The sequence below is a fragment of the Bactrocera oleae genome, chromosome 5 (assembly GCF_042242935.1).
Source record: "Bactrocera oleae isolate idBacOlea1 chromosome 5, idBacOlea1, whole genome shotgun sequence".
NCBI lineage: Eukaryota > Metazoa > Arthropoda > Insecta > Diptera > Tephritidae > Bactrocera > Bactrocera oleae.
Window position 1 is genome coordinate 51484850 of NC_091539.1, and position 24073 is coordinate 51508922.

Below are 24073 nucleotides of genomic sequence, written 5' to 3' on the forward strand. Positions count from 1 at the left end.
TTGCTGGCATGACGATTTTTATAGCCAATGGCATTTAACGTTACCCGATAAACATAACCATTTGTGGCATTTGCAACTACAAAATGTAAATATGTATGAAGGTATGTTAATAATTAATATATCAGTAATGCTCAGCAAACGGATAACGTGAGCGTTTAAATCGAATGAGCGTTAAATGGATGGAATATACTCGTATTAAATAGTTATGATATGAAGTGAATGAATTTATACATATGTACATAGGTGTGTACGTAAAACAATTTGTTAGGCATACGTACATACATTTTTGTAAATATACTATAGTGAAGTAAATATACTATATAAAAATATATATATATACCATACATGAAGATACATAAAAATAGTTTTATGTGGATACCTAAGACGTTTGAAATCTTACGAGCATGACAGATATTCGATATGGCGTGCAAAAATAGCATTAGGGTGGTACATTAAGACAAAAAAAGTTTAACGATGTCATTACTTCGATAATATAAGATATACTATGTATGTATGTACATATGTGTAATATATATATTTTTTTGGTCATTGGGAAATATAAAGATTTGCAACTTAGGGATCTGAACTATGAACTTAACAACATGAACAAAAATCGTTGTAATCGTGATTTCGTAATTTTTTTACAGAGGCATTTTATTTGCTGAATAGTAATAGTAGTAAATTTCCAGAATTTAATGTACTTTAATAATCGGTGATTAATTTTGAAAAATGTTGTATCCCCTTGATTCAGTAGCCGATCTCCAGTAGGACCTCCAAACAAATGTGCTGTCGGTGAGAAAGATTTTTATACTCTTGCAACATGTTGCTACAGGGTATAATAGTTTGGTCCGGTTAACGGTTGTTTGTATCACCTTAAACTAACCGAGATAGATATAGGATTATATTATATTTTTGTGATGAGAAGTATTTCCTCGGCTTTGATTCAAGTTGCGCGAGTAAAAAATGTTTGGTGACACCTGCACTAAGCAATTCCTTACTTGTTCTGCTTAAAATTATATAAAATCAAAAAACACAAACAAAAATATAACTGCTTTAATGAATACAGGTAATGATCGATGGACTAGTCAAAAATTTGATTTCTGATAAAAAAATTCAAGAAAATTTCAAGTCAATTAGTCAGATTTGAAGATATAGATAGATTACTCTAGGGACTATCGAAGTCTACTTCAGACATTTTAGCATCTACATGGGTAAGAGCAAAACAGATCAGGACGCAAATAAAATTCACAAATTTTGCGGACACAGTGACACAGAGATTGAAAATAAGCGTGAAATGTCAGGATTTGCTTGTTTCAACGTTTTTAGGATATAAGAAAAGTTTTGGGTACATTTAAGATTAATGAATACCTTTAGAATTATTGAAATTAATACGAACATAAAATTACACTTCCGTCACAACTGCCTAGACTATTGGGCATCAAAGTGAATGAGAGGGCGAGCAATACCTTCAGGCTCTTCGCACGATAGAAACATAACATTTCAAACGAGTGACACATACTAATGATCGCCGATTATTTTTTTAGTGTTCAGAATCCTATATCTTAACTCACAACCCATAAAGAAAAAATTTCCAATTTATGAACTTTAGAAATTAAATAAATTTTCAGTATGTATCCGAAAAACTGGAAGAAAATAAAAGTGAAGTTACTTAACTTTAGAACAAGCCGAAAGGTAGTGAATACTTTTATCAAAACATGATTAAAAATAACGTACTAAAACTACTCATCGTTCCGATATTTGGAAAAAAAAATAAAATTTTTTTATGATTTTAATGATTTTCAGCACAATGGTAAATTGTGTCATCAAATTAATTCAAACGAAAATTGTAAATTATAAAATTCGAAAACAGATAAGTATTTATAAATGTTGTATATAATTATGTATGAACTTGTACTTGTGCATGTACTTGTATGTGTATGTGTATAATGTTATATAAATTGGGATATGCTAAATTCAGTTATTCTAAAAACAGACAAAAAACATGCATACAATCAGATTAAATACACACACACTGACATATATACATATGTACATATGGAAGAATCATTCAGCTAATTGCCTAATTTGCATTTAAAATCGTTTGCCATTTTCAGAAACGTACAGTTACATATGTATTTGGTAGATATGTAAACATATGTGTGCACATGCGCTTACAAATGCTGTCAAATTCATTCGCAAATGAAATGCATGTAAAACGCTTGAAATCCCTGCTGTAATATAATAGCTTTGCCACTTTCACATTCATACTACATATGTATGTATGTATGCAGGTATGTTCGTGTCTGCACTTGCGGGAACATGCATAAACAAATAGTACTAGCAAATATAATGAGTCCAAAATTAACTGTCATAAAAACGCATTGCAGCGTCGTTTTTGCACAACTTTTTAATAGTTTCCGCTCGTTGCAGTTTATTTTCGGTTTTGATTCTCTCTGGGCAGCTGATTGTAAATTTGATTGCCGCGCTTTGTTTTCATTCATAGTAGGTGTTAAAATGTGCACATCCGCGCATGAACACCGGCGAACTTATGCACAAGGGCGTATGCATAAATTGTTTCAACACCACCAACAACAACAACAATAGATAACTAATAATAAAAACAAACGAAAATTTGTCTCTTCACTCACCAGTTCATGCAAATTTTTTCCAAATATAATTTCGTCATGTTCAAACTAGACTCGCTAAGTGGGGTGTAGGTTGTGGCAGGTTTTCGGTCAATGACGGTCGAGTGTAAGTGCAACGAGTGCATATGCGTGGATCATTGAACTTTGTGACAGCTGAAACGAATAAAAAATAAATAAAATTGGAACAAATACATATGTAAAAAATAAATAATAAAATGTACCTATATGCATATGAAACTTATGTTATACAAGAGAAAACGTAAACTTGGGCTGCACCGAACCTATAATAAATTTCTCATACCACAAAAGTGGTTACACGATTTTTATATTGATTTTGATTGATCAATTTGTACTGCAGCTACATAATTATGTACATAAGTATGTATATGCTATACTCGTCCGACCTGAACAATGTGTTTAGAGATGATAGCGCTGTCTTGAATAATAATTAAAGTATGTCAAATAAAAAATATCAGATTAAAATAAAAAAGTCTTTCGTACAAAAACTTGATTTGGAACGGCCAGTTTGCATGGCAGCTATAAGCTATATGATTCGATCTGAATAATTTATTTGCAGATTGTACGGTTACCTTGGACAATAATACTTGTCGAATTTCGTAAAGATATGTTGCCAAATACAAAAGTTTTCATAGAAGGACTGGATCGATCAGTTTGTATGACAGCTATATGCTGTAGTGGTCGGAACATAACTATTGCTTCGAATTTTTTACCTTTACTTTGGAAAATAATTCATGCCGAATTTCGGGAAGATAACTTTTCAAATAAAAAAGTTTTCCATACAAGAACATTATATTGATCGTTCAGTTTGTATGGCAGTTATAAGCTATTGTCGGCCGATCTGAACAATTTGTGCGGAGTTTGTACCGTTGCCTTGGACAATAATCTATGCCAAATATCGTCAATATAACTTCTCAAATAAAAAAGTTTCCATAGAATGACTTGATTTTGACCGATCAGTTTGTATCGCAGCTATGTCCTATAGTGGTAGAGAAGGACGTGTGCGAAATTCCGGATCGATATCTCAAAAACTGAACGACTAGCTCACGTATATATAGCGGGGCAGACAAACAGACATACATGGCATGATCGGCATCGATGCCGCCCACTTGGTATCCGCTGTGCAGAAGGAACTAGTTGTAGCATGCGACGCAACTATGCGCAGGACGAGATACAATAACAAGCGAAAACCAGTATACTGGTGGAACGAAGAAATCGCCACGCTGAGGAAGCTCTGTCACTCAGCTAGACGTCGCTTCCAGCGTAACCAGGGAGGCGAGAATGAAAATCGCCTCAGAGAAGCCTTTAAACGCCAAAAAAAGCTCCTGAAGTCAGCAATCATTTGTAGCAAAAGAGGTTGTTTCGAAAAGCTTTGTGAAAAAGCAAACCTAGACCCCTGGGGAACGGCGTACAAAATATATATGTTGAAATTAAAAAATATGTCGAGCAACCAAAGAATGCATCATTTATGAGGAAAGTGGTCGACGCATTATTTCCAGCACATTACCCCATTTTCTATGCTAAGAGAAACGATGTCACAGAGCCCCCTCTATTAGTCACACAAGAAGAACTACTGAACTTAAAAACTCCAAAGTGCCTGGCAAAGATGGCATACCATATAGAGCCCTAAAAGAAGCTATGACTTTGAGACGTAGCTTGTTCGTTAAAATGTACAATGCGTGTGTACTGGAAGGCGTGTTTCCCGACCCGTGGAAGGTGCAGCGTTTGATTCTACTCCCAAAACCGAAAAAGCCACCTGAAGAACCTTCATCATATCGACCTCTGTGCATGCTCGACACGATTGGAAAAGTGTACGAAAGCATACTAAGAAACCGCTTGGAGTTAGCAATCCAAAAAGCCGGCGGATTATCAGAGAGACAATACGGCTTTATAAAAATGAGGTCCACTATTCACGCACTAAGTAAAGTCGTTGATATCGCTAAATGTGCATAAAGTGGCAAAAGATGGAAAGGTGTTCGACACAGATGAGGGTACCAAAAGCTACTCTATTTCGAGTGGAGTACCGCAAGGTTCGGTTTTAGGCCCAGTTCTTTGGAACCTGATGTACGACGAGGTGCTAAGACTACATCAACAACAATCCGTGAAACTAATCGCCTATGCGGATGACCTCATAGTGGTAGCAGTAGCAAAACATCTAGATGATCTTCGGGTCAAATGCAATGATTGCATAAATGGCATTCGACGGTGGTTCGCAACCATGAGTCTAGAGTTGGCTAAGAAGAAAACAGAGGTCTTGCTCATTAGCTCCAGGAAAATTGAAGAAAAATTATCGCTCACCATAGGAGAATGTCAGATAACTTCACAGCCACAGCTGAAGTATCTTGGTGTAATATTGGACTCAAGGCTAAAATTTAAAGAGCACATGGAAAACACGACGGGTAAAGCAAATAAAATCTATAATTCTTTATCTAGAATGATGGCAAATAGAGGCTGTGTGCGTTCCAGCCGACGATTTTTAATAGCTAAGGCAATGAGATCAGTTATACTCTATGTGGCTCCAATATGGATCCAGGCGCTAGACACAAAATCATATGTTAGACCAATAATCACAGTGCATAGGCTTTCTGCAATACGCGTGATAAGTGCGACGCTGCTGAAATATTAGTCCCATTGACATCCAGGGAAATGAATTTGCGCGCTTATACCAGCTATCGAAACTCTCTACAGCAACAAAAAGAGAGGAAAGAACCAAGAGCATTACGCTGTGGCAGCAACGGTTTTTAATATTAGGGAAAAGTTAAAATCTACACTCGGTAGTCTAAAGGTGAAAGTCTTGACAGCACATATATGTCAGTCCTCTGATAAATGGAAAGCTGTCAGCGAAGCGTCAGCTCTAATTATGACAAAACTGAGATACTTACAACAGATTAGGAGTCAGTCAGTCCGTACTGTAGAGGAGACTTAAATGTCTTCTTCTCTCCCATGAAGTAATACTTTATCCAGTGGTTCCGTGGGAGAGATTTGGGTTAAGAGTAGGTAAGGTTTAGCGGATTAAAGTTCCACACTTCAGCTTTCGATGCTTACTCCTACTATAACACAAACAAAAAAAAAAAAATGGCATGATCAGACCTACTTTATAACGTCTCAGACATTTCCTTCTGGGTGTTACAAATTCCATGGCAAACTTAAGATTCCTTGTTTAGGGTATAATTACAAAGATCAGATTGGGTTACGTCGTAGAGTTGATTACACGTACAACGAATCGTATGTACTACGAAATTTTTTAATCGTCAAATATAGTATGGCAACTCTATAAGCCAAAAGCTTGTCAGAACACTCTAATGATGTGAATCTCGAAAGAACTCGCAACTGATATAATTATATTTTTTCTTTTACTGTATAGTTACCTTTGCTACTCGAAATTATCTGGTGAAAATTTATTTTAATTATGGTAATATTACTTGAAAAAAATATTGAACACTTTTTGCGAGTTGGGTAACTTTTCAAAACAGTCTATCGTGAACAATCAAATGTGAGCTGCATCTTGAAATCAGCTGATCGACTGCTTTTAAAATTGAAATTTAGCCGATTTCAAAAAGTTGTTTTGTTACCATCAATAATAATTATACAGTGTTAATTGTGAAGTTTATTTTCGTTTACAAATAATAATCGATTTCTACTAACGTGTCACAAAAAGATTTATACACCGGGGAAATTGATAAAAACAAAAGGACTGAAATGGACGATGAAAATGTAGACGATTCATTTGATGATGTGCTAGCAACCATCGAAATTCCCAGAGAACCTAAAGTATCGAGAATCGAGAAAACACAAAACGCCTCAAGTAGCACAACAGCAAATGGCGCAACGGCAAAAATTGGTGCTCCCCCGCCAGCGGCTCTGCCAAAAACTGCATCCAATCCACATTGTATACTAGTAAATCCCAAACAGCGTGGTAATCCAGTACTTAAGTCCATCGTCAATGTTCCAATCGAGTTTCGAGATGATATAATACCAGATTATGTGGTGGGACGCACTTCATGTATACTTTATATATCTCTAAAATATCACACACTAAATCCAGACTATATATGCCAAAGGCTCAAAGAGTTGGGCAAACAATATGAATTACGTGTGCTCTTGGTTCATATTGATGCACCAGTAAGTTACATATTTTTTTTTAATTGCAGATAATATTGAATGGTAATTTTTTGCAGGAACCCTATTCTGCTTTGAAAAATCTCACTCGAATTACACTCTTGACGGATTTAACGCTAATGCTGGCATGGAGTGCGGAAGAAGCAGGTAAAATTATTGAGACTTACAAACAATTCGAGAAACGTTCACCAGAGTGGATAATGGAACGCGTTGAATCGAGCCCACACCAAAAGGTTATTTTGTGATTTCCCTTACGGTTTTAGGTTGGCTTTAATAAATCTCAATTTACAGCTAGTTTCGGCGCTTACTAACATTAAGCCCGTGAACAAAACTGATGCGGTAACGCTCCTACAGAATTTCGGCAAACTAGAAAATCTTATCAATGCTAGTGAAGAACGATTATCGCTTGTGATTGGTTTAGGACCAAGAAAAGCTTCGAAGCTGTACAAAACTTTGCACGAACCTTTTCTAACAAAGTAGTTTCTTTTCATTAAAGTACATAGGTACATAAGTTTATTTTTTATAAAATGAAATAAAGCACAGCTAAGTAGTTATTAGCTATTGAATTTTTACCTATCTATTCTATGAATTTCCATAACTTTATTGTACCATCATCACTACAGGAAATTAATTGGCCTTCTTGTGATGGATTCCATTTAACGGCATTCACATCTTGTAAGTGCGCCTTATCTTCTGATGTGATCATTGAAAATGTTGGTTCATTTTTCTGTGAGTTCGCATCTTCCTTAAATATGCGTATTGCATCATCGCCACAAGCAGTGGCAATAAGACCAGTTTTCTTACACCATGAAACATCATAAATAGCTCTGGAATGCTCGCCAGAAACTGTACAAACACATTTCCACACAGTCTCGTTATCTGGCGTATAAATGCCTTCTTCATTACCAGGCTGATAAGCTCGCCATATTTTTAGTGTTTTATCATCACTACATGATACCAAACGTTCACCGTCTGCATCGAAATCGATGCTCCACACTGTACTGTTATGTGATTCAAGTGTAGCAGTACTATACCAATCATTGTCGGCAGCATTTTCAGCGTACATTTTTATTGTGTTATCATACGAAGCCGAAGCCAATATATCTTTCTTTGGATGCCATACCACACGTTTCACATCTTGTGTGTGTGAATTAAGCACGGCAGCGCAATCAAATTCGTCCTCTCCGGCTAATTCCCAAATCCATACCGATTTGTCACGCGAGCACGTAGCTAAAAGGTTGCCCGAATGGGACCAACTTACACTTTTCACTTCATTTTCATGGCCTTCCAAAGTGGCGATGCATTCAAATTCACCTAAATACCCTAAAATATATAACATACTTGTTGCTGGAATTTATTTACAATCATACCTGATGTTTTAGACCATATTGCTGTGGTTCCATCAAAGCTAGCGGACGTCAAATACTGTCCACAAGGTGACCAACTGATTTCACGTATTGTGCGTTTATGCCCATCAGATAGTATAGTTTTCGTGGTCCATGTGTTTCCAGATAATGACCAAACGCGTATTGTTTTATCCTCGCCGCATGAGGCGAACGCATTACCTTTTGGATGCCATGATACGCCCCAAATTCTACCTTTATGACCTTGTAAAGTATGTTCCAAAGACAATTTGCTCATTTTCAAATTGTATAATTACAAGATAATATCACAAATTTTAATTTTAGAATGTCTTAACTGTAATAATTGTAATTTATTATAGCAAATCGTTCGAGTGTGTATGCTTCTTCTTTTTCAGTTTTTCTTATTCACAGTTAAAACAACAGCTGTTCGTACGGTTATTTACAGTTAATGGGCTGTGTATACAATAATGCACAGGTGAATTTTTTCTTATCAGTGAATGTAAATAAAGTGAATTGGTTTTATCAAATAACTTAATAAAAAAAAGTAGATTTATAAGCATGAACGGCTTAATTGTGTTTAACAGTGCCAACGATGTTGTTTTCCAGCAACTAAATACCGCATTGGCTGAGCATTTCTTCGCGAAAAATCCCGATCTATTTCCGGAGAATGCAACTGCAGCTTCGATAGATGGAAATATTATCTTGCAGATTTTCAGTCCAATTATCAATTCCCAACGTATAATGCATTGTCAATTTGACAATACCTACTCAAGTTTTCAATGCGATAATGGACTGAATTTTGCATTTGGTGACCTATTGGGATACACATTTGTTAAAATTGGACAACGTTCAGTAGAGATACTCAAACGTCATCTCGGAGTGGCTATTGCGCTGGCTCGCCATCTGTATGGTGCAAATTTATTTGCTACACAAGCTAGCAGCGTACAGGAGGAACTGCTGTCAACTTGCATAGAAAGCTATGAAGAACATTTGTGGGATGAGGAACAAAGCATGCTGCTTGAAGCGCTACCACGATTGCTTGTCAATAATGAACTTAATCGAGTAGTTCACAGTGCCCTGGATGCTGCATTAGAACGTCTTCGTGACATGGGTCATCAACGAGCACATGCCCTGGTATTTGCAACAAATAAGTTTGTCGCATCGGCTACATCGAAACAAGCGCTCGCTATGAGTCCATCTGATCTGGTATTTCTAACGTTACTTTCACGCTCTTTACAACGTCAACACCGCCAACTTAATCGTTCTGTAGCAGTATTTTTGCAAGGCGTTTCCCATGACCCACAATCCGGTTGTGTACCATGTATCGCACACTTGTCGCAGCTATCGAAAGGTGTGTTGCTGATCCAAGTAATCGAGTATGCAAATCTGCATGTAGCTAGCAGCATGTATGATACTTTCTTTGTGTTACAAAAAATCATAACTCTGCAACTACAAGGCGACGCGGATGCAATGAAGCCCACTTATGATAGCCTTGAATCCTTTATTAAACAAACATTAGAGGCACTCAAGCGCTCGAAGTTAAAAGGTGATGAAGTGGATACCTCATTGAAGAAATTCATTAGTAAATGGGATAACTTAAAGAAGATGTATGCGGATTTCTTTCGTTCAGTGGAGAGAGAGTTATTGGTACGAATTGAGTCCAACATTCCATCATTTATGGATGAATTGAAACAGCTTTTTACACTGACATGCTGTGACAGCTCGAGCATTGCTTTAGATCAGCTACCAGATGTGGCTGCACTAGTTGAAGGCAAGATTTTGGAAATTTCTGAATTTTTGGCCGTCAAAGCAGAGCGTAACATTACAATTGAGGCTTATTTGGAAGATTTTCCTGGTAAAGTTAAATACCGTTATTTTTATTATAAGTCCCGGCTCTGAAAATATTATATATATATGCTTTTTTTCAGGACTCATCCATTTTGTCTACGTTAATCGTACCACAGGCCTGATGATTGCTCCCGATTTGCGTGCAAATCAACTTATTTCCAAGCAACGCTTATGGTCAATGGTTCAATTCACACGCAATTACTTGAAGAAAGGCCACTCTACTGTAATGTGGAAGGATAAAACTTTCAACTACTCGTATTTTCTTTGGTTTGAGGACCAATCAGGTGGCCCTATGAAATCAATCGATATGCAACAACATATGGTGACCTCGGCATTGTCCAGTAACGCTTTCAAATCGCAATTCGAACCGGGTCTACTTGCCGCTGACTATTATCAACAGCTTGCTGAAGTCTGCTTCCCCAAGGTGACGCCTGGTAAAATAAAATGCTACGAACTCTTTTGTATTCACTTGGGATTAGTGACATCAACTTGCGCTGTGGAGCATTCTCGTCGTCTTGTGGCAACAATAGCCGATTTGGCGGGTGAAAATAATTAGTGGAACTAAAAATATATTTCGTAATTTAGCTTAAATTGGCACATTCCAAAGATACTCATTAGATATTTTTTTTTATTTTACAAAATTTGTTATTTGTAAGATTCTTTTAACTTGAGCTTTAAAACTTTAGGATTTAACATAAACAATTCACGAACAAAAACTTTGTTCATTGTTTGAAAATGTATCAAACATATAATAAAATGCCTAAACTTACAAGCAAGTAAATTTAATTTACTTTTGTAGCAATTACTTTCAACTAGTCTTAGGCGAATTTGTTATTAAATCAATTATGACTATTTTATTTTTCGCCTCTTTGATGCGCCACCAACGCCCTAGTCGGTGCTCCTGCCCCACAGCCGCAAAAAGTTTTGTGCCATTGCTATTAAACGCTAAGGCATTTATAAAGCCCGGCATTGGAATTTTTAAAATCTCTTTTAGTTTACGTGAATTGTCCAGTGACTGCCACAGACGAATATAACCGTCGCAGGAACCTATAGAGTAGAATTTACATTAATAAAAGAGTTGTAAAAGATTAATAGAGAAAAAATGTTTTTAGTTTTATTTTGAAGAAAACGCACCTGAGGCTAATAAATCTGTGTTTACCACACATGCAATCGCTGTTATCCAATTGGCGACACCATTGCTTTGGGTACCGTGTGCTAGCGCTTCCGTGCATAATGACTTCTTTTTCAAAGCACTCCACATGCATATTGAACTGCAAAATTTTTTATTTATAATTTAATTGATCAACTCTGTTTTACTGCATGCATACCCATCTTCACCACCTGATACGAAATTTTCATCGTTAATGAATTTCACGCATTCAATGCCATTTTGATGACCATTATAAATCAATTGCGATTCTTCGGTTATTTTCCATATACGCAACGTACAGTCAATACCACCTGAAGTGATGGCACGTTCCCGGCTAAGCGCGTCGATACTTGTAATAGGCGCTTGGTGCCCAAATCTGCAATTTGTTATAGCTTAAAAATTACGAATTAATCTGAAATATCGGCAAATTTCACTTACAAGCTCTCCACGTAAGCCATTTCGTCGAGTGACCATATTTTTACAGATCTATCTTTCGAACCGGAATACAAGTCATGTGTATCTTTTCTGAACACTAGCGTTGTAACGACATCTCTATGCCCCTTAAAAGTCTTCAAGTGTTTTAGTTCTTTTGGTGACCAAATTTGTATATTTCGGCCACCTTCGGCCAACGCTAAATATTTCATATCACTGGATAAACATATAGCAGTTACGTGTGAGCGCCGTCGTGTATCACTTTCCACATCTTCCGTATGCGGTTGTACAATAAAAAAGCCTTCTAATTTGACTTGACCTTGTACGTTCCACTTTAACACAAATTGAGTTTTGGCGCCGGTAAACACATATTTACCATCCGGCGACACAACTAACGCACATACTGGTAGATGTTGTTTCTTATGCTTAAGCACCACTATATTTTCCGCATCGTAATCTTCAATAGACGCCGCTATATTACGTCGCAACTTTCCCACACTATCAAGATATTCGGTTTGCAGGCGCTGCGATACGTGATCGTGTATTTCTCGATCTTCTGTATGTTCCGCTTCTTGTTTTTCTATTTCTTCTAAATATTGCTTTGCTAGACGTAATCGCTTGTCTTGTGGTGTTTCCTCCTCAACTTCATCCGACGAGAAAACCAGATTTGTTGCATCACCTTCACCGTCCAAACCACTCCCGAATTCTTCATCACTGGCTATTTCTTCATCTTCTTTCTGTGGACGTTTACGTGCTGGCTGCCCTTTGTAGGCGGACACCTTTTTATTAGCTCCTCCTTTTTTGCTACCTGTTGCTGGTGGTTCCTTCGTAAGCTAAGGGACAGTATGTTGATGGGGTTGAAGAGAAATTATTTTGTGTATATTATTTATATAAAAAATGTTCGCTTACCTTTCGTTTTTTATTTGCCTTCGGCTCTTTTTTCAAGAAAAATGATGAGGACATATTGTTTTTAATTTACAATATGTATCTTATTAATATTTTATACAATTTGTTTAAATAAAAGTAATTTATTTGAATCGGCGTGCACTTTTGAAATTGTGCCACACGTGAATTTCGGTTTGTTTTGACAGCAAGAGCAGCAGCCGTAGCAGCGCGCAGTTGTCAAAACTGTTGTTAGTTTACAATAGATCGTAGATGGAAAATGTTAAACTGTTATACTGTTCGAATTGGTATATCCTGAAATTTAAATTTTTAATAAAGGGATTAATGTATATTTGTATTTTTTAAATAAAATTAATAATACTAATACTTAAATTTTCCCAGAAAATTTATATGATTGATTTGGGTAGGTAAGAAATAATTCATAACGAAGTTGCTCAAGGTTTACTCTTGATTCTCTGGGCAACTCGAGCTCCAAGCACTGGGAGGGAGTCGGTGCATGTGTTAATAACTCCACTGTGAATAGCGTTCAGTGCGTATCTGAAGTTAGTTGCGTCCGTACCCTGATCGACGTATTGTTCTATGTCATCGACATAATGAAGGAATTGTCTTTGGACGCTCCTAGGAGGCGGCTTTGCTACAAGCAGATGACTGAGGGTGTCGAGTGTAACGACTAAAATCTTTAATGCCATCCCCTGTAATATTTAGATCCACTCTGTACTCCTTCGTCCAGTTCGTGAATATGGTCGCTGTCGATTAAGTGGGGGAGAGTGTTAGGCTTTTTGCAGAGAAGATGCAAGCAAGATCGGTGAGATAGCTGTTAACTTTTAAACATATGCAATGAAATTGCTTGACATCAATATCGTACATTCATCTGTTTACGAGGTGATGGAAATTCCCTCTGGGGTTGCGGGAGTAGTTCATCGCTCTGGTAGTTAATTTTATTTTTTAATTTAAGATAAGACTCCCCGAGGTTGGCGGATTTTTCAGGTTTCAGTAGGAGGACCTTTCTACACGCCCACTTTCTACACATCGGGTGTGCGTATATAGTGGCCAGCGACAGATTGAGGACATTGGCTACGTATTTCCCTCCCGTCGTTGCATTGTGCGCAGTTGCTAAAAATTTTGCTTCGGAAATTGTAGTGGAGGTCCGCGATTCTTCCAGCCAGAATGAAGCGAGCGGTAGCAGCTGCCATCCCTTTGCTGATTTGATTTTCGCCAATGTTAACGGCCGTAGGAATCGTAAATTCTGTAAATGCGACCCACTTAGCTTTGTTGAAGATAACAAAGGTGCGGTTGAAGACAGAAAAAAAGTCGGGTGGTTTCTCAGTCGAGTTAATTATGGGCAAATAGTCTGATGGGAGCTAGCATAGGTCACCAAGTTATCCTATTTATTAAAACACCGCTAGTGATAGTAATATCCGGCGAGCTATCACATCCGTCGAAAGAGCTACGTCGCCAAGCTATCGCAACTATCATTGCTGTTATTGTAGTGAAAATTTATTACACTTAATGTTACTTACGATCTAAACAGCATTCTAGCAATAAATCGGTTAAAAATTTTTTACACAAATATATATATACAAATAATTATATAATAAATATAAAAATAAAAAAATAATATAATATAATATAATGAAAATAATAATATAACTTTATATAGTAATATAAAAAGTTTCGTTAAGTTTTCAAAAAGTATATTTTATTATTCAACAAATTGACAGTTATGTGTATTTAAAATTGAACTCGATATTTTGTATAACCTCTCCGTTGACTTTGGTGGATATAATACCAACATTTGCTGAGCTACCATACATTCAATTGCTATTTCAAATTGGGCGGCATTCACATTTGCGTTAACTATATTTTAACGTCAGCCACACACATACCTACATGTATAGTTTTAAGCTTAATGCCACACAAAAGCTTTATTTTGTCGCATTATTTTAATAATTTGCTCTCGGCGAATTCTTATCAAACTCAAATTGAATACAGCATACAAATATCTACTATGTGTATAATAATATGTAGATATATATACTAACATACATATGCAGTTACATAGTAATTAAATATTTAAGACCTATGTAGATAAAACGCTAGTACACTTAGAATGAGTATTGGTTGATAACTATAAAATAATTATACAATTAGTCGTATAGATACCTTATATGCACATATAGCAACATTAGTTAATAATTACTTATTGATAAAATCATACAAATACAAATAAAGTAGAAAATATGGAAAACGTATACCAGCGCTAAAGGCTAGGCAGTAGGGGCCCCCCGATTCAGTACTCCTCCTCTCATTTCCTAACCTAATCTTGTAGCAATTGTTGAAGGCGGTGGCTGCGCTTTGGACTGTGGCGTTGGCGTGGGCTCGGTTAAATCGGTGACTGTTGTCAAAATCGACTCATCAACCGAAGCGACGCGCGAAGCGATGTTCGTTTGTGTGGCTTCACGCTCGCTGGGTGTGGTAGTGGTTGCAGTGGACCTAGCTGTAATATGTGCTGGTGATGTAGTTGTCATAACGGCTTCAGCGGCGGCAGTTTTTGTTGCAGCCGCCGCGACCGCTGCTGCCGCCGTTGTGCCAGCTGCCGTTGCACTTGCAGTCGTTTTGCGTGTCGTTGTTGTTGTGTCCACGCTGCTGGACACGCTCGGTTGGAATAGATGAAAGAGGCTGGAATGTTTTGCAAGGGGCGGGAAAATCAGGTGACCGACAGCGCGCAACGGGCCGAACATATCGTGCTGATGATGTCCATGTATTGCGTGTGGCTGCTGTTGTTGTCGCTCTGCCGCACGGCAATTTATTTTGTGATTTGTGTTATTCTTATTTCTATTGTTATTGTTATTGCTGTTATTGTTGTTGTTCAACGGTGGCTGACTAGCGTCGGTATGCAGCGCTTGTTGCTGTGTAATGTTGCCATTACTAGCGCTGGCGCTGTTAGTTTGTATAGTTGACTGCGTTGTGTCGGTTGGTCTGGCACCATTCGCCAGCTCTTTGGTGGGCGTGGTGGTCGATGAGTCACTGGTGCAGGAAATCGTTTGCCGGCTATTTGTATTTCTCATCACTACAGCCGTCTTATTAGAGTTTTTGGTTGGACGTTGCGATTTTTTATATTTACGTTTTCGACGCGGCGACAAGGGGTTCGTGTCATTTTCAATAACATAAACTTCAGAATTGCTGAGTCCCGACTGACTAGATGCGGAACGCGAATACAAGCCAATGCTGCTTTGCTCAACAGTTTCACCATTATTGCCGGCGGTAATGACTGGCGCTGCTTTATAGGTGCTAAGATCCTGTTGTGGCAGCCGACAATGTCGCAACGTAGTCAGCAATCTACCTTTTGCGGGCGGTGTATGACCAGCGCTTTGCTTTTGTACATCGTAGTCACTGTACGAGGAATCGGTGAGTGCGCGCTGATTGCTCAGCACTTGGCTCTGGTAGTCCGTGTCATCGGAGCGCAGTTTCTCGCGCATTGCGCCCGCTATTATTTCGCTGCGTTGTGCATTATGCAGATGTCCATTGGGTCGCACACTTTCCATGCTATTACTGTCGCTGCTCTTGTGGATATTCGGTAGGAAGACTTCATCTAGTTCGGATTCATCCGGGCTGATGTTATAATTGCAATTGTTATATGAGTAGTCGGGTGTATTGCAGTGGTCGAGCGAGGAGTCGCGTCGCTCCTGTTGTGATGCGGGTGTCGGTGGTGTATTCGAGCTTCTATCTAGCGGAAATTCGTAATTGACGTCTTCCAGCTCGGCACCGCTTGAAGCCTCCATTATGTTCCACATATCACGTCCGATATCGGTGGGCATCGAGGCCACAGCGGCTACCGTTTGGTGTATGTTGTTTAAACAGGGCGTGATTACGCCACACTTGGGCACCAGCGGCGAGCCCTTGAGTGTCTGCTGTTGCTGTCGCAACCAAATGGGTGAATCTGCAAAGGAAATGAAAAAATAGTTGAGATAAACAAAATATATATACACATATCACAGTTACCAACCTATATAAATACGTGGCTGCAGTGAGTGCCGCATGCTAGCATCGATGGAATGTAAGCGGTGCTGACTTGCCAGCGAGAAGCGATGTATTGGATCCACCGGCTGTTCAACCTCAATACCCATTATCTTCAGCAACAAATTCTTCAGCGCCAATCGAAAGTCCTTCAAATGGTATGCATACAATACCGGATTACCGGCCGAATTTAGGTGAGAGAGTATAATGCAGAATAGTGTCAGCTTTCCAGACACCTGACAATCAGGGCAGAATGCCTTAATACAATTGATTGTGTACAGCGGAAACCAGCAGATCATAAAGAACAATACAATGATAGAGAGATTCTGTGTGGCTTTGACATCACGTTTGCGTGATGCACCTAAAACGCGCAACATGGTGCCGCCATGACAAGACCGTCCCGGTTGCATTTGCGTGTTTGAATTGCGACGACTGCTGTCGCTCATCGGATTCATGGTGACAATTTGCCGCACCTGCAAGCATAAAAGGAGGGGTTTCAAGCATACATACATTGCTAGATGGTCAAATATTTTTCACATTTCCTTTGGTACCCACCTGCTTGACAATGACACGATAGATGTGTGTATAGAAGGCCAACATTAGTAGCGCTGGCGTAATTATGGTGGCAAAGTACAGGAAAACCAAATAGTTGTAGTCCATTACTTTGACAAAATGACAGGTCATATCCGCTTCGTTTTCAGGCTTTACATGCCAGCCAAATAACGGCAGGAAGCCCACAATAGTGCCAGCGACCCAACACAACGAGATGATGACTGCAAAGAAAGTGCAAAGCGTTGAAAAATAATTAGGCTATGAGTAATGAGAAATAATGGAAATAAAGAAGTAGAAATAAATGAAAGCGAAATTCTAATGCTACATAGAGACGTAATAACGTCACGACTGAAGCCTTAGATGGGGTAATGTTGTATGATTGTTTTGAAATACACTTTCCTTTGCTTTGTACATATTTACGAGAGTAGTTTGGTAAGCTGTACTAATTATTATAAATATATTATTTAACATCATTACGTAAAAAACGAAATAAACTGTCAAACTATCATAGTAAAAACATCGCCCTTTTTCGTTCATGACGTCGCGAGCTAACCTACTTTTCTCTCAAACACACTCCAACAAAAGTAATGGAAAAACCTGTAGTGCTTCTATAATAGTTCTTGCTTTTTGTTGTCTCCACAAGAACAGCCTGTTGCTGTGAAGATCCTCATCCGCTTACTTTTTAATTTTAGTATAAGTATTTTCATGGCATAAATCTACTTTAGGATACATATGTATTTATATCGGTTGGTTTGGTCGTGTCTCGCTGAACTTCGTATGAACTTTGTCTTAGTTTTGGAAGTCTCTTTCAAAATTCTGCACTTTCCCTTGCTACGCGTTCTCAAGTATGGCTGCCAGGCTAAAACGGAATTGCAGCTACGCGATGCGCCACTCTTTTGACTCTACTACCAGATTGCTGGGCTTCACGGGAGCCTTGCCAGCGTTGGGCTACCAGCAGTTCTTGCGCTGTCTACATGGAAGAAGACGAGGTGGAAACATCCCAACACTTTCTTCTTGATTGCTACTGTGCTCGTGGGAATAGAAATTCAACACCTAAGTCAATTTTTATTGGCCACAAAGCCGGCCAAGATCGCATAGAAGAGTTCAATTTAGCTCAAGTGCGATCTCTGGATCAGCGATCGAACCTTATCTAATCATCAGTTGCTGCTTCGTGAGAATTTCTAAAAGAGTGTTCACGCCTCTGCTGCAACCAGCTTGAAATGAGGATTTTCAGAGTTGTCTTTATCAATAGCGGTTGTACATTTTACTAACTGAACTGTGTTGATTGATTTGCACCACAGGCAAAGACTAGGGTCAACAATTCTCAAGCTCACGTGATTCTATATTACTCGAATGGCCCGAATTTTATCCTGCCAAGAAGTATCCTTTCGGTAATCGATACCTTTTTGAATCGGCAAGTTACAGGGGATAACAAGGGGGACTTGTCTGAATTGATAATATCTTAATCTTAGACCGAAAGTATTATTCTTGTTGCATTTGTTTTGGTTCCCGTCAAAGAAAAAGACCAACCATTTTTCAGATGTTTCTGCATGGCTGTAGTACGAGTATTTATGAGAACCTTTTTTAGTGACCGACAAGCTTGCCTGGCGAATAGGGACAGCGAAGAGGGAAAAACTTTTCGATGTTAGTTAGAACTCGAATCTAATCCAGGTAGTGGGTAACTCAAACTACCAGCCCACGCTGGCGTTCTGAGCCAATATATCTGCCACAACATCTGCGCCTGTTAAAATGTCTTTAAACTGGAGAGTGACAAAGTTTCGACAAAGATATACATTTACGAAGACGATAGCTTAAGAACCTTTCGACATCACTTTACAATTATGTACATATTTTATAAACTAACCTCGTAGTAAGCTATGTTTGCATTTATAATAGCTCATTTTCTGCCAGCTAACGGTTAACAGATCACGTGAGGCATCATTTGAATACGCACATAAAAGATAAAGTAAATAACCACACAAGCGCTGTCAAGCGTCTATTACGTCCACTCTAGAAGCGTCAATTCCATACGCAAAGCTAATTAATAAGAGTACAGTTAATCTAATAGGCATACAGGGCAGCGGCACTCGAACGAGCCCCTAAATTATACGCTTGCAATATATCTTGTTTACATAAACACGCACATAAAGTTAGAACTTGTCGGGACGAGCCCACTATTGCCTGTCCATTTAATCCACATAAATTTCTGCCAACATACACGCTAATGATTGTATGGCGTTGTCGCTGTGTGCGAGTACCGTAGCTTCACACCGCCCCTCTTGACTGGTTGCCAGAGCGAATGAATTAAGTAAATGTGCGCGTCCGCCGCTTCAATTGATTGCCGAGGCATTCTCTTCATGGCATATTGCATGTATGAATCAACAATGCGAATACAATTCGACATTCAACTGCATATTAATAGGACAGCGTTCGTGTGCTGTGAAGAGATTATTGCGCTTGACTTAATTGAAATAACTATTTTTAGTTGATTTGATTCATTCAATGGGCCAAAGCGGTCGAACTGGTGTCTGTCACTTGACATTGCGCGATATGGAATTTACTAGAAAAGCAAGCTGTGCTGCTAACGCTAGTTTGAATTCCCTGTAGTGCAATGGCTGGTCTCAATTATAATAGAGTAGGGCTGTACCATATTTATACGGAGCTACCGCATACAAGATAGTTGCCATCCAGACCAATATACCGATAACAGCTATCTACGAGTATTTCCATTATAATACAATATTTCCCTCTGACTCGTCGAGCAAGGGATACATTGTCTCTAATTTTTTTCTGTAGAACTTTCGATTGGCGTCTGAATTGAGGAGAAAAATGCTGCTACTAAATCTCATTTTTCTGCGATTTCGACTTTTAAAGGTTTTCTAAAACATTACATAATACTCTGCCGTTAATGGGTTTTGTCTTTTCAAAATGTTTGATTAAAATTATTTAATTCATAGACGCCATAACTTTGCTAGCTGACTGACTGTTTTGTTTTTCTACGCTTTGCATTCGTTTTATCACTTTTCAAACTGTTTTCATATATCATTGTTGTTTTTTGACGATCGCGAACTCCGATATCTTTGGAGCGTCAGCTATCTCGATGAACTTCATTTTGCGGTCATCATAAATTATTTTAGTTTCTTTTCTGCGTAGCTGTCTCTTTTGGACATCGCTTGGGTGATCCCATCGATGATCATGGACGGACCAGCGATAAAATCACTCATTCGATTGCTAAGTTCCAGTCAAGCAAGGTCTCTCCCAGGCTGTCGACGAACTCATATCCTCGAAGTATTGTGCGTTACAACTAAACTAGTTTCAATGGAACTAGTTATCTCATGAGCGACATACGACATCTAGATACCTTTAGTACTTTCCTATCTCTTCACCAGTCAATAGTGCTAACTTTCAATTCTGCCTGTCGCTTGGCCTCCATTTTGTATGTGTCTTTGCACTGAACTGAACTGAAGACAATTACAATTTGCTAAAGATAAATGAAATGCGTCACGTTTATTTGACGTCGTGAGCTCAAGCATTACAAGTACTATATATATATGTACAAACATGCATGTGTTGAGGATAATGCTGACGCGAGGGAGAACGTGCTCTCGTGTGTTTGGTTTCGAAATAGCGTGGCAAGGAAAGCGTGATAAATGGATGTTTTTCGCGCGCGTTAACTCACGCACTCACACGCATGAAAATTGCTACTTTAATTATGTAAACAAATACCGTTGTTTATTTGTGTGGGAATGCCAAATGCTGCGGATTCGCACAGTAACATCGCTACATTACTTAGGGGACGAATAATTGGTAGAAATTACAGCTCGAAATTCGTTGTTAATTAGTTAAATGGTCATCGTGCTAAAAATAAAGTCGCTAGAGGTGAGTGAATCCTTTTAAGGTAGCGCATATTTGGAAATAATTTCGGTGAATTATTTACTTTTGCTTCGTTTGCTAAGTAAAGTTTGTGAATGTTGTTTTTTGTTTGCATTTAACCTCGAAACGAATTGCCTTGTCCACCACGAAGCTTTTATTAAATTAATTAAACAGTTATAATTTAAGTATTGTAGTGCGTTAAAACTGGTGATTTGCAGGAAATATATTTTTTTATGTTTATATTTTTCGTGTAATTAATTGAAAAAGTTCGGCAACACTAAATATTTGTAGAATTTATATAGAATTTGTTCAATTGACTTAATCTGGTCAAGGAAGGTATGACTAAGTATACAAAACCAAAATATAAAACTCTTACAGCTCATTATACTAACTCGATAACACGCATAGTCCCAAAAACTTTCGGAGAATCTCTCTCGAAAACGAAAACTTATATTCGAGAGTTTTTCGAGCTCCATAATTGATAGCCTTAGTTTAATAAAATGATACTGTAGAGCCCGTGAGATCACGTAATCTCTTAAATGTTCTTCATAGAAGATTCAAAGGAAGTTAGATTATGTTAGATTCTAGATGGAATCGCATTTGAACTGTTAAGGAGAATCCGGGATGTCACGAGATCTCTTGGATGGACTTTGTAGGAAATTTATTTTATGAAAGTAGTTGTATAACGGGGATTGCGTTACGGGGTTTATCCTTGAAATTGTGGATGGTCCTAAAATATTCGTTAATAGATCTGAAATCCACTAAAAGAAGTTAGATCAGGTAAGGTTTTATGGCTTATTGTCAAGAAGGGCAGGGAATAGCACTTGTATTGTTAAAATCAATATTTTGTGAAACCGGAACAACTTTTATATTGAGGCCTGAAGTCTCGACAAAGCGCATTGAAGCCAGCACAAATTTGCTTAATTATTCTGTTTCTATTGTTACTAAGTACTTTACCTGGATGTCTGAAGATGTGAGTTCCAAGGTCTTGATCTTGTAAAGGTGGAACAATGAGAGTTAGAAATTTGGACAGATGAACCTTGATGCAGACAAAAAGCTCATTTGAGCTTTGACAATTTTCCTCGAGCTAGAAGTATCTTCTGCTTGCAGAAGTGCTAGCAATTGACCAGCGATTTGCAAAGATCACGTGCAAGCCCATTACTGTCACAATTTTCTGCGCCCAACTCAAATCATCAACTAACTTGATGTCACTGGTACTGAGGCCAAGCGTTACTAAACTAATCTCGAGCACAAGGAGAGTAGCATCAATGTTAGTATCGCCGCCTTGCGATCGGTATGAATAGTAATTTCTTTGAGAAGGTTGCGCTCCGGATAAGTAGATTTACTGTTTTTTCTTAACGAAAAGCATGAAGTCAAACTTGACGATTTTGCGCCTGTCCATGTCATCTCTTTCTAATATTTGATGTCCGCATTTGTTGGTGAAATTAATTAGTGTATCTAAATCATCTCAAGACCGTTTGTTTAGCCATTTGCGAACTTAAATAATGTTTGAACATCCAGCGACTGTTTTCTTTTCTTTGAAAAAACTAAAGAACCCGGTCAACTTCTTTTTGTAATGAGGTTTCATGGATCTCGAATTGATTTATTATTCCCCAAATATGGAAATTTTAACCTTTTTCGACATTCTCACGACAGTCGGGTCTATATACTTGTAAATGGAACGGACCTAGATTTTAATTCAGTTAAGGACTGTCAACTCCACAGCATTCCTTACATTATTTGAGGATAATTGATTAAAAGAGTTTTTCTGATGAAAATATTAAATTACAGAACTAATTATCATGAGCCATAGCCTGTAAATCAGCCTGAAGTAATCCGAAAGCGATTCTAGAGTAGGCGACGGTTCCTTAGAGGAGAGTTTTTTAGTGACCTACAAGTGGAACATACCATTGCTGTGACGAAACAATGACGATGCTTTCTCAACCTCCGCCGAAAAAAACAATAGCCTGTAAATCCAAATCCTTCAAGACTCTTTCCCATCAAAAAATTGCTATATATTGTTTCATTTTAGGCTAGGTATCACTTTAGGTCAGAAACTTAAAAAATCGAGACCTTATAACAATTTCATTAATTTTTTTAATATTCTTAAGCATTTAAAAAACATAAGTAACAACTTAATTGCATTACTTACTAATTGCAGTCCGCGTGCGTACATTCCTCGAATATGCCATCGGATAGAGTATGGCCCAATAGCGATCCACTGACACTGCCACCAAGCAGAATATCGAAATCGTGCACAATACAACCAACAGTGAGACGGTAAAAAGGCAAGTATATAGATCTTTTGGTAAACCAATCGAAGCCAATATGGCAAACGGTACACCCAAGGAGCCAACGAGAAAATCCGCCATAGCTAATGAAACTATATAATAATTAGTGCGTCGTCGTAGTTTACGGTCGCGTTGGAACACAACAATCACCATGAAATTGCCGACAATGGCAAAAATGGCAACCAAAATCTCAAACACCATATACGGTACATTCAAGTCATCCGACATCTCATTGTCATAGGCAGGTGTGCTCTTCGTCGAGAGCGCAATCGGCAAGGTGAAGAGAGACGAATCATTGCTGATATATTGGAAATCGGCTAGCGAAAAGAAACGGAACTCGGACATCTTTGCGGTTTTATGCGGGGGGGCGAGTGTTGTAGTGGAATGCTTGTGCTTGTGTTGCGGAATACTTTTGTTGCTATTTGGAATCTCAATTTGTTTATTATTATTATTTTTATTTCTTTTTTTACTATTATTTTGTATTTAATATTTTTAAAATTATTATTATTTTAATTTTTTGAATTTTTTTTTTTATTTATTTATGTATTATAAATGTTTTTTAATTTTATTATTTTTGTTGTTTTTTGTTTGTTGCTAATTACTTTTTCAAATGTACTGCTTTAACACTAAGGCGTCTAATTGTTCGCTCGTTCACCTGTTGGCGCCGATTTTGCAGCTTTAAGCAATTATACAATTCGTTGAAGCGTCGTGCCGAAGCGCGTGGGTTTGCAATTAATTTGTACAAGAATTTCACTTGGCACACCACTGTGATGCGCTGGTCAATGGCGCCGCAGAGTTTTTATTTACATGTAAGTCTTTGCGTGTATGTGTGTGTTGCTTTGTTTACCGAAAGGATATTTC

General features: G+C 38.1%; 5 protein-coding genes across 5 annotated transcripts; 2 read left to right on the forward strand and 3 right to left on the reverse strand.

Moving 5' to 3' along the window:
* The first annotated feature begins 6161 nt into the window (after positions 1-6161).
* Positions 6162-7362, forward strand: Ercc1 (DNA excision repair protein Ercc1). Its single transcript, XM_014234174.3, has 3 exons — positions 6162-6785; positions 6842-7015; positions 7074-7362. The coding sequence occupies exons 1-3, from the start codon at positions 6363-6365 to the stop codon at positions 7260-7262; spliced, it is 786 nt and encodes a 261-aa protein (XP_014089649.3). The 5' UTR covers positions 6162-6362; the 3' UTR covers positions 7263-7362.
* Positions 7263-8540, reverse strand: Ciao1 (cytosolic iron-sulfur assembly component 1). Its single transcript, XM_014234173.3, has 2 exons — positions 8153-8540; positions 7263-8096 (listed from the first exon to the last, which is right to left on the reverse strand). The coding sequence occupies exons 1-2, from the start codon at positions 8421-8423 to the stop codon at positions 7360-7362; spliced, it is 1008 nt and encodes a 335-aa protein (XP_014089648.2). The 5' UTR covers positions 8424-8540; the 3' UTR covers positions 7263-7359.
* Positions 8541-8585: 45 nt separating this feature from the next.
* HPS1 (Hermansky-Pudlak syndrome 1 protein) lies at positions 8586-11097 on the forward strand. The gene is made up of 2 exons (XM_014234170.3): positions 8586-10001; positions 10075-11097. Exons 1-2 carry the CDS (start codon positions 8705-8707, stop codon positions 10548-10550), a joined length of 1773 nt encoding a protein of 590 aa, XP_014089645.2. The 5' UTR covers positions 8586-8704; the 3' UTR covers positions 10551-11097.
* On the reverse strand, positions 10803-12657 carry U3-55K (U3 small nuclear riboprotein factor 55K). Its single transcript, XM_014234171.3, has 5 exons — positions 12486-12657; positions 11583-12409; positions 11323-11520; positions 11129-11265; positions 10803-11041 (listed from the first exon to the last, which is right to left on the reverse strand). Exons 1-5 carry the CDS (start codon positions 12537-12539, stop codon positions 10803-10805), a joined length of 1455 nt encoding a protein of 484 aa, XP_014089646.2. The 5' UTR covers positions 12540-12657.
* A 1499-nt stretch (positions 12658-14156) lies between these two features.
* Positions 14157-23731, reverse strand: AdoR (Adenosine receptor). Its single transcript, XM_014234158.3, has 4 exons — positions 23074-23731; positions 17052-17269; positions 16486-16969; positions 14157-16419 (listed from the first exon to the last, which is right to left on the reverse strand). The coding sequence occupies exons 1-4, from the start codon at positions 23555-23557 to the stop codon at positions 14792-14794; spliced, it is 2814 nt and encodes a 937-aa protein (XP_014089633.3). The 5' UTR covers positions 23558-23731; the 3' UTR covers positions 14157-14791.
* Positions 23732-24073: the final 342 nt, after the last annotated feature.